The sequence below is a fragment of the Dermacentor silvarum genome, chromosome 1, assembly GCF_013339745.2.
Source record: "Dermacentor silvarum isolate Dsil-2018 chromosome 1, BIME_Dsil_1.4, whole genome shotgun sequence".
Classification (NCBI taxonomy): domain Eukaryota; kingdom Metazoa; phylum Arthropoda; class Arachnida; order Ixodida; family Ixodidae; genus Dermacentor; species Dermacentor silvarum.
Window position 1 is genome coordinate 312,011,453 of NC_051154.1, and position 18,045 is coordinate 312,029,497.

Here is an 18,045-nt window from a genome sequence, read left to right on the forward strand (position 1 = left end):
ACCGGCCACCACTCATCGGCCAGAAAACAAAACCACGAAACCCGTCAAAAGATCCAGCTCTGACGGAACGGTTCGGCACGGCTCACTGAATGAGAGAGAACCGGCTTCCTCTCTCCAAAAGAACCGCCGCTCACTTTTACACTGAACCACGCTCACCCGTTCTTTAAAAAAAAGAGCGGCTTAAAAGACAGCCTAAGGTGAGGGAGTGGTTGCGACTCTTACGAGGCAGGGCGGGAGGGCTGTTTCTTTCTCACATTGCTAATAGATGGTGCAGAAGTCGCACCCAGCAGAAGACCCGGCTCTGACAGAACGGTTTGGCACGGCTCACTGATCAAGAGAGAAACAAGAGAGAACTGGCTTCCCCTCTCCATAAGAACTGCTGCTCACTTTTACTGAATCACGGCTCACTCGTTCTTTAAAAAGAGCGGCTCAAAAGATCTGCCTTGCTCCTGAATGACCATCTCTAATGTACAGTAGGTGCCGCTTTTGGAGAAAACACATTTGTATCCGCAGTGTAATTGTATGGTGCATTGTTTTTCTGTTTTCTTTGAAGGAAACTTGCAGAACATGGTACACACGTTAAACTGAGCATGATACCCAAGGCACTAAATGTGCTGAATACATTCTGTCATAACCAGATCAATATGACAAATTGCTGTTTTATTTGGTGTGGAGCTGCTTTATTTTGCGCTATAGCTAATAAAAAGGTTTGCAGACATAGCCTGTGCAGTAGCTTTTATTTTTAGCAGGCACCTTTCATAACTTCTACATACAGTGTGCACTGCACATATAAGATCATGCATAACCAACTCGCCCAAGCCACCGCTGTCGCAACCATTTCATATTTTTATGTTTCTGTTTTTCAGTGGTAACAGTGTAAGGCCAGACTATGTTCTGGCAGATGCCTCTTGAGTGAAGATGTAAATGGTAGCCACAGAGACACACCCTGTTTCTATTATGTTGCGCATGAAAAGTGTTTCACTTGTAAGAAAAGTGCCTTTTACTCATTCTCGAAAGCTAGGGGAAATGGAAATTCATTACAAGTGTTTTGAATTAGAAGTACACACACAAGAAAGTGGAGACATCAAGTGATCGTGAGTCACCCTCTACAGTCACCCTGCTAAGTTTAAGGGATCAACACTAGTTGAACAAGACATGGCTCTAATCTGAGACGCCACTTGTTCAACTACTGCTTATCACTACATGTGTTTCGTTGCATGGATTTGGTTGCAAGGCATTTCTCGCAATGATCAGACTGTCATTAGCAAAGGTGTCTGAGGTGCTTGGCAAGTGGAGGGTGGCAAGAGGCAGCAAAAGCACCCGCTCTTCTTGCAACTGATTTATCCTACTAGCATCTGTGAGAATAGTCATTCCAGAGCCTGGGGTCCTTGCCTCCCACTTCTGGTGCTACCTGTCGTTAGTAGGTGTTTTATGCCATGCTTCCATTGCTCTTGTTATCCTGTGTTTTCTGCTGCTACATTTATTAGCTTTATTGGAATCAACTGAGCTACTTGGTTCACAGCTAAAGCAAGTTAAGTTTTACTGCTGAACTGCAGAAAAGGGACAAAAAGATCACAAGGACACAGCTAAGCTATCAACTGACTATCAAATAAATGGCTCAATACTCACCTGAGTCCTTGTCTTGTCATCCTATAGGTGACCCATAAAAGAGTGAGGGATTCTGGGATGTGCCATCTGCTAGCTGTTTGCGGTTCAAGTCAGCACAGCCGCTGCCACAGCTTTGCCATTGAAGCCCATTGATGCGCTTGCAGTCTGACTTTGTGACACACAAAAATTACCCGGTTGCAGGTGCCTAGAAAAACCATTGTCGGCTGTTCAGCCGTTGGCTGCTCAAATTTAAGCGTTAAAGGTAAACGCATTAACTACTGCCTTGCAGCATCCCTTGCTGAGTCAGCTGTGCACAAGCATCAGAGACTTGGCTGCCACTTCCAAAACTGTAACAAGGCAGAGACCATCAGGGAACAAGAAAATGAACATATGCAGTGCCACTTATCAGGTGGCGATGAGCTATGTAAGGGCTGACATGGAATGATTCCCCAAGATATTTCTTTCTCTAACCTTGACTCAAACAACCAGAACTATTTCAGTACTCGCATGCACATATAGCGGTATTATGAAACATGGTTTTAAGGCGCTAATATAAACGGGACACAGCGAGATAACCCGATGTGGTTTTTCAGTGGCTTTGGTGTTGGGCTGCTAAGCACGAGGTCACGGGATCGAATCCCCGCCACGGTGGCCGTATTTCGATGGGGGCGAAATGCGAAAACACCAGTGTAGTTAAATTTTAGGTGCTTTTAACAATCCCAGGTGGTCGAAATTATTCCGGAGCCCCCCACTACGCATGCCTCATAATCAAATCGTGGTTTTGGCACGTAAAACCCCATAATTTAATTTAAGAGTGAGGTGCATAATACTCGTAACCAACTAGCCCACATTAGTTCCTTGAAAGCAGATAGATGTAATGTGCAGCCGTAATTTGTTGGCGATACGGCCATTCCCCCATCTAGTTGACAAAAAAGTGAAAACTTCTAACTACGTACCACTTCAAATGAATCTCGAGTTTCAACCGAGAAATGCCGTTGACAGCGCGTAAAGTTTTCAAACATATGCAGCAGTTCATTTTCTAATTACGCTAGCTGCGCCATTACCGACGATATCGGTTGCAGCGATGATCACAGAGCAGCATTTACCAGACTGCTGTAGCCATCGCCTCAGCACCCAATTTTCTGTAATAATGCTTCTATACGCTTGATAAATTATTGGATAAAGATAACTTTTTCATCTGTCTGACTGACCCGCAGGCAGAGCAGACAGTGACAGTGTGTCCTAGCAGCAGAAAATGTCGTAGAGCTCAACCTGTCAGAAACAAAAAAGGCAGCTGAAATGAAAACCAAAGTTCATTTATGAATACAAGCATATCCCTACCTTTCTTGGCTTGTCATAGTCGCGCACAGAGTGAATTGAAACCTAGAAATCAGCTGCATGAATGGTACGACATTGCTGGTCGATAAAACGAACGGAAAGCTTTGCACGACTGGCAGTTGAAAACGTGCAGAAAAACACGTGCACCGGGCATGCCGCCGTGTCGTCCATCGAACCGGAAGCTGCTAGCAGACAGTGAGCCCCACAATTCCTTGCGATTGCTCGTTTTACCGGTCACCTATTGCGCTATGTGATCAGTTCAAATGACAAGTTGATGAGTCAGTGACCTCCTTCTCTAGCCTTCATTTTGTACTTCATCTGCTACTCACTTTAGCTTGGTTATATGGATCACCAGGCCTAGGCTTGGAACTGATGTGAGCTCTTTGCCTACTGCTTGTTGTGCATTCTATGCTCAGAATGGTTTAACTTGGTTGAAATATCTCGCATTTTACAAACATATCCGCATTGTTTGGGCAGGATGCGGCAGCCAACCCAAGACAAACACCCAAAGTTCCTGAATTCCAAACGACCAATGAAGCCGTGGCAGCAGCTGCTGAACCCTGCAAGGCTGAACCAGCAGAAGAAGAGTTGGGTGCTTGTGGTGGGGAACCAGCAGCAGTACCATCATCAGAATTTCAAAACCTGGCAGAGCTCTTCCCAAATCTCTCAACGAAATTCCTGAAGGTTGGAGGGACACCATATTTTTCTTGTTGCCCTTTCCTCTGACACCCTCTTTGTCTCAGCTATTTTGTTCTGTTACCAATGAATACACCAGTAGTAAGTCATAAATAACAGTGTGACTTTCTCTTGCTATATTCATATGATGGGTGTGCGAGGTATTTGAGAACCCAGCTCTAACTCGCCATAGGCAGTAACATTCTCATCTGTCTAAGAGCCTAATTAACTTGTTCAACAACACCTGTCACCTATCCAGCTCACTTATTCCAGGTCATTAGCTTCCAGTTGACCAGGAGATGAAGCTGTACACTGTCCTAGTCATCTTACATGCCAACCACAGTGACTTGAAGACAGTCGCATTCTTGAATGTTGCCCGATCCTTTAACCTGCTACAGTAGATCAGTGGCTATGTTGTTGTGCTGCCGAGCTTGCCCGCATTTCGATGGGGGCGAAATGCAAAAACACCCGTGTACTTAGATTTAGGTGCACATTAAAGAAACCCAGGTGGTCCAAATTTCCGGAGTCCCCCACTACAGCGTGCCTCATAATCAAATCGTGGCTTTGGCACGTAAAACGCCGTAATTTTTTTTTCTGCCGAGCTTGGGGTTGCGGGTTCATTGCTGGCTTTGGCGACAGCGTGCACTTCTGTACTTTGCTTGTGGAATCACTCGTCTACTGAGCTATTTAATTTGATGCTGTCACAAAAAATAACATTGAAAGTAGCATTCCAGATATTTGAACCTGCGGGGGACTATCAATCTTACCAAAAATGAATTAAATGATCTGTTCATTCTGAAGTCTACAATTTAATGGGGAACACAGGGCAAATAATTGCAATTTTCGGCCAAGAAACACGTTTATAAATTTATAGCAGTTTCAGGTTCCTTTACTATTTGAGAATATGCCAAAACATGTTACCCTCGTTAGCACAGTAGAAATGCTCAAAATAGCGTTTTCTCACAAGCTGGTGACTCCGCACAAATGAGAATGTCCCGATTTCCTGCAGCTTTTCCGCGGTTCACTCGTACTCAGCTGCAGGGGGCGAGGAGGAATACTGCGCGCTGATTGATGCTCGCAGTGATAAGAATCACATACCATGTAAACATACCATGTCTTGTTTCTTTTTTTTTTCTTATAGCTGCCGCATCTTTTTCGTCATGCCACTTCACCCAGGGCCCATTTTGTGCCATTTCTTTTAGCGCTCATTGCACTCGAAGTGAAGCACCGCTTATGGAGACCTTGTTTGCCTTTCCAATGTGCTGGTTAGGTGATCGCTCCACAATTTTTTCTAAGTAGGGCTTGCCACGGGCAAAAGCCAGGGCACTTGACAGCACAAAAGTGACTAGGAAAAAAAAAGAAAGCTTGCAGCTATTGCCACAGAACAAAGCCGAATTGAAGAAGGGCCAACGTATGTTGCAGGAGAATTTTAGTTACGCCAGATGCAGTTTGAATAAGATGACACATTTCAGAACTTTTGGAATCGTTTTTCTCAGTTTGTTTTTTTGCAAGAGTTCATGATTGCAAAAACTATCATTCTTGTATAAAAAAGGGAAGACTTATCAGTAGGGTGCTTGCTGGGGTAGAGTTTTATGCAGAATGCAACTGCGGACTCAAATTTTCAGATTCCACAATTTTTTCTATGAAAATTGTAGTTTTGGCAGCAAAGTAGAAACTTCAATTCCTGGTAAAGCCAATTATGCATTTCAAAAAAATTGAAACTGCTGAAATTGAACAGAACAGCTGCACAGTGGCATAGTTTGGGTCCTTCTAATAATGTATTATGCACAATAATTGCAAAATTGCTGGTTATTTTAGAACGATAGTTTTTGCAACTAGCCATAGTCACTTCAATATATGAAAATTAGCATTTCTTAAAAAATTCTTCTAGAATAATAAAATTTGGCACCTGGTCTTACAGTAGTGTCATAATTACGTCCACCAATTTTTATCAACATCAAGTTAACAGTACAAAAGTTCACTTTCGCACTTCGTTGTAATATCTGTTTACTTTTGTTTTCCCTGCACTTTGAAGGAATGCCTGGAGTACTACAACAACAACCATGATGAAGTGGTGATGGCATTGCTGGACAATAACCTGCCACCTAGTCTTAGTCAGCCTACTGTGTCCACATCTACACCTGCGTAAGTCAGACTGCTTTGGTAACTTTGATAGCTGGCTGTATAGGTGGTCTGCTTTGAAAGCATTGGATGCAATCACATTGCCTGGCTGAAGCTGTGCCTGTGGTTTGTTTATATACAGTAGAACCTCGTTGATTCAGCGCCATTTTGTATAATTTCTCGGTGCCAATATTCACAATGGAGAACGTAATAAATTACCCAACACAGTTCTGCTTCTTTTCTACCAGTTAACTCTTTCCCTACTGCGCCCTATGGGCATCGTTAGCCTGCTATTATGGGTTAAAATGCCACTTTCGTGACCTTACGTACTGCTCACGGACACACGGTGCTATTGGACGTAAAGGAGGAGAAAGATATTTTTGTTTTCTAAGAAGTTCGCTTTTCTCGTGCCAGGTAGTGATTTTTTAACGCACTCCAAAGTTTTGCGATCGTCAAAGTAGAAAGCTAAAAATGGCTGCCCACTATTAGTAGTTTGAAACGCCGCTTTCGATATTTTCCGCGCCGCTCATGGGCGCACTACACCATCGGACGTGAAGGAGGAGAACTACATTTTTGTTTTCAAAGCAGTTTGCTTTTTTTCCCACCAGGCGGTAATTTTTTAATGCACTCCAAAGTTTCGCGATTGTCAAAGTAGAAAGCAAGAATTGCGGCTGCCTCCGCTGGTGGTGTGCGCGCTTCGAATGATTGTAGATCTCGTGATTCCGCTGTGTCTGCGGCTGATTTTATCGATGGATCGAGCAGCAGTGAGTCTGAGGATGCTGCCTTTTCGTCGAGCTTTGACTCTGAGAGCGATGACGACGTAAACCAGCCCGGAACATCGGTGGCCGCAGCCCGGCACGCCCAACTGTAGTGCTTGCAGTGAAATTTTTGCAGCGAAATACTCGTTCAGTGAAAAATTTTGATTTTTTTGAGATAGTGCCTATAAGACAGCAATTCATTTTGTATATCATAATTTTCGTTGAATTTTTTTAGTAGATACAAGCATGTCTTTACAAACTTGCACAAGGGGACCGGCTGGTAATAACCCGTCAGTGCCAGGTGGTGTGAGTCTAAAAGTGCAGAAAAGTTGAATGAATTTTTTTTAGCCAAATATTTTTAGTCACCGTTTACAACAAGGTGCACTTGGTTGCCTGACTAACAAAGCTATCAATACAGTAGAGGTACTGTGAACACTTAGGGCCTGCAGCAGAACTAGAACCATGACAAAAATTGAAACTGCCTTTACAGTCGCCGACCGATAATTTAGACTGCATGGGGACTGCCAAAACATCCGAATAATTGAGAATCCAAAGTACTGGATTTGCTCAAAAATAAGTAACTTTATTCCACAAGTGGTCAAAAAAGGTGTGTCGTATTATTAAATCGTTACTCCTGGAGATACGTTCAGTTTTGCATGACTATAGTGCAAAATGCATCAGAATCTAGGTACGAAGACATTCTTGGCACAGTGCCCAGTACGCTGTCTTTTGTGAGACTAGTGCAAGCCGCAGCTACGTCTGCGAGGGACGACATTCTGGGCAAAGTGCCAAGCATGCTATCTTATGACTGTGCAGAAATAACCCCTGACCCTCGAACCTGGACTCTCAAAGGGTGAAATTGGGAAGGCATTTCATTGACACTTTTGGTTACACTATCACTGCTCAAGCTTTATCTGGTGGCATAAAAACTGATTACTTCCTTAGTGGGCAAATGCAGTTTTTTCATAACTGCGAGTTGCTCTCAGGGATTCATATCTTATTTGCATTGCGCTGCCTATCAACAAGTGCTTGCATCATCTGCTAAAGAGATGCTAGCTAAAGGGATATTTAAATGCTCTAAGTTGAACTGCTTGCATTATTATTGTGATGCGTTTTCTTCGGTGACACGTAGTGCACATCTGTTACAAATTACAAAGTGAAATTTCAGTTCAGTTGGCAAGTTTTCATGGTATGTGTAAATAAGAGCTACTGTAATATGGCATCAGGTATTGATGTGGCGAATACAGTGGAATCTCGCTGATACGATCTTCACGGAAACCGGAAAATAAAGCATACCATCCGAAAATCTTATCATTCAATGTATTATGACTATTATCCAACCAAATTGTATTATTGGGAAAAGAAAAAGAAACGTATTATCCCAAAAACGTATTATGCAGAATCGTATCAACGAGATTCCACTGTAATGGGGAGGTTTATGTGAAAATTGTTCAGTTTATGACTTGTCTGCTTTCTGTCACAGTGGTCATCAATGAGCCGTTATCATGTGCTGGTTATAGTCATGGCTTTTACTAGATTGATGCTTCTTTACTTTCATTTCATCTAGGCCACTAGCAATTGAGTCGAGAAGCATTTATGACAATGATGTGTTTGACATCCTGAGAAGAAATGACGTGGACATGTCAAAACTTCACATCGGGAAGAAGTAAGTATTGCTTTCCTCAAAGGCACCTGCTTTGACTTTGGTTTCAAGGCACTTTGCTGCACGCAGTGCAGCCTGGCCACACAGTGTTCACTCTCCCTTTTTGCACTTTCTTTTCCCCCAATGCAGGGTAACAAACTGGATGCTCATCTGGTTGACCTCGCTGTCTTTCTTCTACTTGCTTTCTCTCTCTTGAAAAAACAACGCCGAATTCGCCTCCTTGTCTGTTTTTCCATCATGTTCGCACACTAGTTTTTGTGACTATACTACAGGGTGGAGCATGAACAATCCACGCCTTATTTTGACATGCCATTTTTCTCTGGTACAGGAGCAAAACCCCCAAGTCATTAGATGATAAAGGCCATGACAAGGTGCTGAAGGAGGTGTATGAGAAATACAGCATAGTGCACGACGTGATGGATGGCAAAGGTGTCTATGAAGATGAATACGATGACACCTATGACAGCAACGATGTGGGTCTCCAGGAGCCAGCACCTGAAGGCGAGCTGTTCACACGCAGGTGACACCTCCCTCTCTCGTTATGCTTGTTTGAGGGCTTGGTTGGTGATGCCATCGAGTGAGGGCACAGGCATGCCCTGAGTTCAGAGCAGGTGGGCGCGTGCTGGTGTCAGAACTAAAAAATAACGCTTAACCTTGCACTTGGGTGCGCAACGCTTGAAACAGCGAAGCTGGGCAATCGTAGCCCAGCATTTTCCAAAAGTGCGTGCGAACTTTTCATCTTATTACTCATAATGATGATAATTTATTTTCGTGCATCTCGGACTTACGGCTGTCACTGCGCGTTGCATAGCGCAGTTTGCAACAGCGACACCGCGTTGCAATGCCAACAATGCATTCCAGCAGACCTCTTGCTCTCATAGCACGCAAAACCTCTTCACCTCGCAAAGCACGAGCGTGCGAACGTGCCAGCTGTAGATGAAGACAACGCTCGAACGCAATCATATGGTTCGCATAAAAGCATGTTCTGCAAGTGTGGCTGTATAGCCTAGTGGTTACGACGCTCGCCTTGGGACCACCTTATGCGGATTGAAATCCCACCTCGGCAAGAAAGTTTCTTTTATTTCTTGATAGTTTCTTGATACAAACCACAAATTACGCCTGGCTTAAACACCTTCACTGTTAAAAAAAGTTCACTTCCTTTATTGGGCAGCCACACATATTTACCGACTGAATTTTTGGACATGGAGGAGACCACTAGAATGCCCGAAATAATCAGGTGGTCCGAAAAAATGAATTTTAGAAAGAAAAATCAATTTGCTGAGGGTTGTGTCTCAGACGATGTCTGCGTTAAGTTTCATGATGGTTAACGATACAAACCATTTATGTTTGCCCCTTCACCCCGCTGGCATACCCAGGGAAGGGGCCCTGGAGTCCCCCCCCCTTTCCTTGAGAATGCCGAAGCTTTAACGCTGATAGTACTAAGCGCATAGTGATCCATTCCTCCCCTTCCCTTGAGAATGCCAGAGCTTTAACGCTGACAGTACTAAGCCCACAGCGAGCCCCCCCTTCCCCCTTTGTGTATATCTTGATGAGAGCGCCGCTGTGGAGGCTGCCTTCGATCCGCCCCTGCTTCACCCATCGCACTGCTTGATGGGTGTCATGTGTCATTGCAATGCTAAAAGGTGCCCATGTTGAGTTTGCAATCCTCACTGTGTGATATAGGAAATTTAGAATGCATTGTGCAAATAGTTCAGAACTGCCTACAGTAAACGCACAGATGAACTTGGTAGGTGCACCCGCAGTAATTTATGGCTAGCCTGCTGCAGACCCAAATGACACCTTTACGGCCATCAGGCACTTTCGTCGATGAGCCACTCGTACGAATACATTAGCAGCAAGCATTTTGCAGCAGCTTACCGTACTTACTTGAATGTAACGCGACCGCAGTTGTAACGAGAGGGGTGACTTCCCAGTCACACGAAATGAAAGAAATAAAACCACGATTTCAGTGCGAGATTAATGTAGAAAGGTATCTTTATTCAAGGAATTACCTCTGTAGCGAAGAAGACAGACACTAGTGGGTTCAGCGCTACTGGATCTAAATGCTAGTGGGTCGAGCGCTCTCGCTCAGCAACGGCTCTCGTGCTTGGAAGCTGTTACTGCGCTGACCGTTGACGTTGCGCTGCTCCAAGCTCTGCCGAATAAACACCTTTAGAATTGGTAGATTGTGCTGGGTAACCTCAGAGAATCATCCTGGAACTCCGATCCCGTACCCTACCATCTACCATGCCCCAAGACGCCTCCGAGCAAACGGCTCATCCCGCACCCACTGTGTGTCCCGGGGTACCTCGTCACCGCAACCCTCCTTTCTATACAGGAGCGGGCGACACTGACGTGGACGAATGGCTCACGGTGTATAACAGGGTAAGTGCCCATAACAAGTGGGACGAAGCGGACAAACTGCACCATGTTCTGTTCTACCTCGCTGGTGTGGCCAGCCTGTCGTATAATAACCATGAAGCAGAGTCACAGACATGGTCGGAATTTAAGGCTTCCCTTGCCGATGTATTTGGTCGCCCTGCTGTTCGCAAGATGCGTGCCGAGCAGCGTTTGCGAGAACGAGCTCAACAGCCAGGTGAAGCATTCACCAGTTACATTGAAGATGTCCTGGACTTATGCCGGAAAGTCAATTCGACCATGGCGGAGTCTGATCGACTCCAAAACATCCTGAAGGGCATTGAGGACGACGCCTTTAACATGTTGCTGGCCAAAAATCCTCGCTCTGTGGCCGAAATTATCCTGCTCTGCCAGAGCCATGAACAACTCCGCAGGCAGCGATCACTAAGCCGTTAATCTCTACCACGTGACGAACACCTCGCTAGTTTGGCTGCCATGTCCGACCACACAGCTTTGCTCGCAGAAATGAAGGCGATTGTCCGCGAGGAAGTTGCCCGGCAACTCTCGTTGATGGATTTCTCTCGCTGAGTTTTGCGCCTCCGCTTCGCCACGCCATAGCGCAAGAAATCAATGACGTTTTGCCTGAGCACCACCAGCACGTTCCGGTGGCTGTGCCTCACAGCTACGCTGAAGTCATGGCCAGGCCCCGACAGATCCCGATGGCTGTACCACTCAGCTACGCGGAAGTCGTCACCCAGCCTCAACAACTCCCTCAGTGGGGACCTCTCATGTATGCCGAAGTCCTCGCTATGCCCAGACAAGAGCCTGCCGTGCAATCACTTCACCAGCCGCCACGTCCAACGCGTCCTCACACATGGATGGGACCTGCCGCAGCGACTCGGTGGCGTACGGCGGACAATCAGCCGATATGTTTTGCGTGCGGCTACACAGGCCACGTCGCACGCCACTGTAGTCGCGTGCAGTCGCCTAGCGCTACACCATATGCGCCAAGTGATATGGTGGGTTCTCCGCGCCCATATTACGACGACGAACCTCGGGCTGCGTCACCACCATTCCACCGGTCTGCCAACATCCACCCCTCACCTTCTCCACGCCAACGCTCCCCATCACCGATGCGGCCTTGTCCCATAGCTCGGGATGAGAAAAACTAATCGTCGCAGTCCATGAGGCAAGGGCTGCGACGCCGTCAAACGCGAAAGTCCTCAACATAGCCCGACCAATGTGATAGACGTGTTAGTTGACGGTGTGCGCACATATGCCCTCGTGGATACCGGAGCCGCTATGTCAGTTTTGGACACAAAGCTTTGTCGCTTCCTTAGAAAGGTCATGACGCCCCTTGCCGCATTCTCCCTCCGCATAGCAGGCACACAGCATATTCATCCGCTAGCGGTGTGCACCGCTCGTGTTCTCATCGAGGACTTTGTATACGCCATCGAATTTATTGTGATTTCTGCGTGCTCCCACGAAGTTATCCTGGGGTGGGACTTTCTCACCCGCCACAATGCTGTTATTCATTGCGCATGGACCAAACTAGAACTGTCGCCGATCTCAGATATGACGCCTGCCGATAATGCTTCTTTTGCGAACAAACTTCTCGTCAGGCACGACACCAGCGTTCCTCCCAACTCGTCAGTGATTGTCTCAATGCATTGCAGCAGCCTCTCTGACATCATCGCACTACTTTCTCCGTCTGGCCGCTTTTATACTCGAAAAGGTCTGCTGCTACCTTTTGCGTCTATGAACGTCAAACAGGGCTCCACAGCTATTTTCGTCTGTAACCCCTTCTCATACCCCGTGATGCTGCTTCATGGCGAATGTCTTGGCCATGTGGAGGTGATAGACGACGTACAAATTACGGATGTTCCCGAAGCCACGTCCTGCGTTGAGCAAGTGGACGATATGCTTCACCGCGAAATGATCCGACCCTCGAACAGTCCATGGGCATCTCCTGTCGTCCTTGTTATGAAAAAAAAAAACGGCTCGGTACGGTTCTGTGTAGACTATCGGCGCCTGAAAAAGATCACTCGCAAAGATGTATACCCACTGCCGCGAATCGATGAAGCTATCGATAGCCTACAAGGAGCAGAATTCTTTTCATCGCTAGATTTATGCTCCGGATATTGGCAAGTACCCATGGCTGATTTCGATAGGCCAAAGACAGCCTTTGTCACACCCGACGGCTTATACGAATTTAACGTCATGCCGTTTGGACTTTGTAATGCGCCAGCAACCTTTGAACGCATGATGGACACAGTTCTGCGCGGTTTGAAGTGGCACACGTGCTTATGTTATCTCGACGACGTTGTTGTTTTTGCCTATGACTTCACCACACACCTTCAACGCCTACGGCGTGTTTTGATGTGCTTAGCAAACGCTGGCCTCCAACTGAACCTAAAGAAGTTCCGATTTGCAGCGCGGCAGCTCACGATACTAGGTTACGTCGTCTCGAAGGATGGAATCCTCCCTGATCTAGCCAAACTTCGTGCCGTCGCCGAATTCCCTAAACCGACGTCCGTCAAAGAACTACGCAGTTTCGTAGGCTTGTGTTCCTACTTCAGGCGCTTCATTCGCAATTTCGCCGCCATTATATCACCCCTGACAAAGCTCCTTGGAAGCAACGGACCCCTCCATTCGTGGTCGTCCGAGTGTGACGAGGCATTCACTAAGCTCCGTCGTTTGCTGACGTCTCCTCCAATTTTGCACCACTACGACCCAACGGCACCTATTGAGGAACATACAGATGCCAGCGGTGTTGGCCTCGACGCTGTCCTAGCGCAGCGCAAAGAAGGGTTTCCTGAATATGTTGTGGCATATGCAAGCCGTATGCTTACTAAAGCCGAGACCAATTACAGCATCACGGAAAAAGAATGTCTGGCAATCATCTGAGCGCTTACTAAGTTCCGGCCCTATTTGTATGGTCGCCAATTTGATGTTGTCACGGATCACCATGCGCTATGCTGGCTGTCGTCATTGAAGGATCCCTCAGGCCGTCTCGCCTGCTGGGCGCTTCGCTTACAGGATTACGATATCCACGTGCTGTACCACAACGGACATCAGCATGCTGACCCTGATGCCCTCTCACGTTCTCCCTTGCCTGACGACATTGCCTGCTGCTCACTATCCCAGCTTGACGTTTCTTCCGTCGACATTGGGACCATTGCTTCCAAGCAGCGCAAGGACCCCTGGATTGCATCCATCATAGACTTCCTTACTGACCCATCATCGCCGCCAACCACTCGTGCGTTGTGCCGTCAAGCTCGCCATTTCGCCATTCGCGACGACCTGCTTCACCGACGCAATTACACCTCTGACGGCCGCCAGTGGTTATTAGTAGTACCTCGAAGCCTGCGTTCCAAAATCTGCGCATCGTTCCACTCTGATCCACAGTGTGCACACTCGGGACTTTTCAAAACCTACCAGTGCCTCTAACAACGCTACTACTGGCGAGGAATGTACTACTACGTTCAAAAGTTTGTTGGCTCAAGCCCCAACTGCCAGCGCCAGAAATCTTCACCCCAGCTCTCGCCAGCTGGTCTGCAGCCTCTACCCTGCCCTCCCCGGCCGTTCGGGCGCGTTGGCATCGATTTGTATGGGCCACTTCCCTTCACGTCAGCTGGTAACCGCTAGGCCATTGTGGCAGTAGATCACCTTACACGATACGCTGAAACCGCCGCTCTCCCAGCAGCTAGAGCACGCGATGTTGCCTCATTCCTGCTTTGCCGATTCATCCTGCGGCATGGTCCACCTCAAGAACTGCTCAGTGATCGCAGACGCGCCTTCCTGTCAGAAGTAGTTGAAGCGATTCTCAAGGAGTCTCACATTGTTCATCGTACGACTATGGCGTACAACCCTCAAACGAATGGCCTCACAGAACGCTTCAACCGTACACTCGGCGACATGCTTTCAATGTACGTCACCTCCAACTGCACGAACTGGGACGCAATTCTGCCCTTCATGACCTATGCGTATAATACCGCTACGCAGAGCACCACTGGATTTTCACCCTATTTCTTACTGTATGGTCGACACCCTTCGCACACCATAGACACCATTCTACTGTACCGGCCGGATGCATCTGAGTGTGTACCTATTTCTGCCACGGTCAGGGCATGCTGAAGAGTTCCGCAACCTAGCACGGGCCTTTACTTCTGATGATCAAGAGCGCCAGAGGAGCACTCGCGGTGACGCCACTTCCATGGTCACCTTCGATCCGGGAGCGCTCGTGTGGCTCTCAGTCCCTTTGACTGCCCCTGGCCTCTCATCAAAACTGGTCCCGAAGTATGAAGGCCCTTATCGTGTGATCAAACGCGCATCTCCTGTCAACTACGTAATAGAACCAGTTGAGCCATCTACAGACATGCGCCGCCGTGGACGAGACATTGTCCATGTCGACCGTCTAAAGCGTTACTTCGACCCGCTCATCGTGACGAGCTGTTCGGTCGCCGGACGGCTCCCTTATCGCTCCCGGGATTGATTGTAGCGAAGAAGACAGACACTAGTGGGTTCAGCGCTACCGGATCTAAACGCTAGTGGGTCGAGCGCTCTCGCTCAGCAACGGCTCTCGTGCTTGGAAGCTGTTACTGCGCTGACCGTTGATGTTGCGCTGCTCCAAGCTTTGCCGAATAAACACCTTTAGACCTTGGAAAAGAGTTCACTTATCATCGGAGCAGGAGACAGAGCTTTCCTTATTGCTTACCCACCTCCCAGCTTAAACTATCAGATTCGCATTCAACGAGGGCCTTTTGCTGGCCCCGCCATCCGGGAAGCGCGACTAGTTGGCATCGAGCAGCAGCAGAATTTTCAAGCTCTTTGGACACCAAAATTGCTCGTCTTTTCAAGCATGCATCATACTGGAAGCCATAATGTCGCGAATTAACAGAGTCGAAGTGTGAAAGGCTGCACACAGGGTACTGCAGCACCATACCACTACTCACAAGCACAGCAGAAGCGGCGTCGATTAGGTTGTGACTACAAAGAACAAGCTTTGATCTCAGTCGACTTATCTATGGATTCGACTGTGTCGTGAAGGTACAGGTTGCTAACGTAATACTAAAAGCTGCAGAATTTAGAATCTTTGTTTTAAAATGGTCAATTCCGTCATTATTCAAATGTAATGCCAGAGTCGACTTCAAGCAACAACAATCTTGAAAAAACATTCGTGTTGCACTCGAGTATGGTACAACCTATTACCATACCATTCAGTGGCAAGTTTTCATCACCGTTCAGCGTAGGCTGTTAGTTCCAACTACTTCTGCTTCATTTGGTGTCAGTGACCTAAGTTAGGGTTAAGTGCTGATTTGATGCAGATCTATTCACCACAACTGTATGGTAGTTTGAAAACCGAGAAGCCACATTGCCAATGAATATAGGCATGGAAGATGACAACTTGAATGGCGCCGTGTTTGTTCATGGCCACTGTTTTTATGACTTCACACATGGGTATCGTCTGAAAAAATTCAGCAGGTCTGAAGAATTGGTCATGTGATGCAGGGTGCCGTCAACATGTAGCAACTCGAAACTAGGTCACAATGACCTCTACATTTATCCCACTGTAAGTAAAAAGAAGATGGAAGAGGCTATTGCTACTGAACATTACAAATTCAAGTTTTCCAATGGAATTGCTTGCCTGCTGCTCAGAGTTCACACAGTACCATCACTTGTACCATTGAGATTGACCAGACACAGTCCTTACTGAAGAATTTACGTCTCGAGACTATCAGCAGAGCTCGCACAGCCAATTCATATGGCTCTCTTAGGTAGATTCCCAAAGTTGGTCTGTCGTTTCAAAAATAATTCACCTCACTAGGCAAGATGGCAACCAAGGCATCAATTAGTGCAAGCAGGTCTTACAAATTAAAATCTCTGTGTATGCAGCATTGAAGTCGATTCAGCTTTGTAATAAAGGATTTGGGTGTACAGTCTGATTGCAGTGTGTAATCTCTGTTTCTCTTTTTTTCAAAGGGCTTTCACTACTCCCAGAGTTTTGGAGCAAAAACCAGGCAGAAGACACAGAGAAAATCGATATGAAGACAGAGAAACAGACATCGTAAGTGAGATTCTATTTCTCATGCGTGACATTCAAATATGAAGGGTGTAATTAATGGGGCATTAACAAAAGTAGTTTTGAATTTAACAGTATGCCGCAATCCACTTATAACAATACTTGCGTAACAATATATGCTATAACATTCAAGCACTCCAGCAAACAACTTCTGCATTAGCCAATCCAAAAATGAACTATGCATAGTAATGTGTTCATTGTCGCAATTGGATAAAATAAGGAAATTTTGGCTTAAAAAAATACTTTTACTGGGCTAATTAGGTATTTGGGCAATTGAGTAAAAACAAGAATTATGTGTAACAAATGATGGCAATGTGAGCTTGAGTCACGATTGTGCACAGTGCACTCCACTACTGAAGTGCATGCCGCAATTTGCTAGTGTACTTTGGGCACTTCAACGGGCCACAGCCAGTGTACATGGAGCAAATAACATGCAATATACTGTGCTGTTGTCAAGCCTCACCTGTCACCTTGGCAAACATATGTTGTGGCCCTCATTAAACTGCTTAGCACTTGCGTCACTTCACATAGATATTTTTTTTTGCTGAAATCAAAGTTACAGTATCTCATTCTCAGCTTAACTGCACTGTGCAGCAGCTTTAACACTCAGTATAGAAAGTGAAAATTCAATAAAGCACATCTTGTTTGCTCAAATTTTCTGATAATTCCAACGAATTGCCGTGGTCCATCCAAGCTGCATATTTTTCTATGCAGGGAACAACCTGTTAATTTGGGCGCTAATGGTTTCCACTACAATTAATTCTGATTGTCCGCTGGTCGTTAGTTTTACAACGATGTGATATGTGACACACCTGACAACGATTGGATTTTGCCAAGTTTATTTTAAAAATGATAAGACCAAGGCTCTTTCTCACCCACTTATCTTTGGCTACATTATGGAAGGCCAGAACCAGAATATGCAGCAGAGGTTTGACAGTCATGGCTGCCACCACAGTGCTCTTCCGTGACTGCTCCCAGAAGTGATGTAGGCTATTACAAAAATTTTTTTCAGTCTTGAAAGGGCTCTCAGGTGAGCTAGCTCGCACTAGCATGCATAGTGATCAGTGCTGGGTTGTGTGTACCTGTCAGCAACTGGTTCATTTCAGCATTGTCATCAGATCAGTGGTTATAGTACAGTTAAACCTGGATATAACGAAATTGACAAATTCCCGAAAAATTTCGTTATAAAGAGGATTTCGTTATATGCAGGTTCGGCACGAAAATTCGAAAAAGAAACGCTTACCGTATTTACTCTATTCTAACGCGCCCTCAATTGTAACGCGCACCCGTTTTCCGTTTTCGTCGAAGCACTCACCCTTGGAATGTCACACCAGGTACTGGATGCGTGGACGCGTATTGTTTCGCACAAGCGCGAGGCATCGGAAACGAAGAGCGAGCGTGACGATGACGTCGTAGCGTCGTATAGTGTTACAGTAGAACCC

General features: G+C 46.3%; 1 protein-coding gene across 1 annotated transcript in view; it reads left to right on the plus strand.

Moving 5' to 3' along the window:
* Positions 1-16,630, plus strand: part of LOC125943151 (activating signal cointegrator 1 complex subunit 2-like) — a 112,318-nt gene extending 95,688 nt beyond the window's left edge. Inside the window, 5 exon segments of the mRNA XM_049661592.1 lie at positions 3,424-3,630; positions 5,657-5,766; positions 8,068-8,166; positions 8,492-8,683; positions 16,504-16,630. Of these exon segments, the coding sequence (XP_049517549.1) occupies positions 3,424-3,630; positions 5,657-5,766; positions 8,068-8,166; positions 8,492-8,683; positions 16,504-16,630 (735 nt within the window).
* The last annotated feature ends 1,415 nt before the right edge of the window (positions 16,631-18,045 follow it).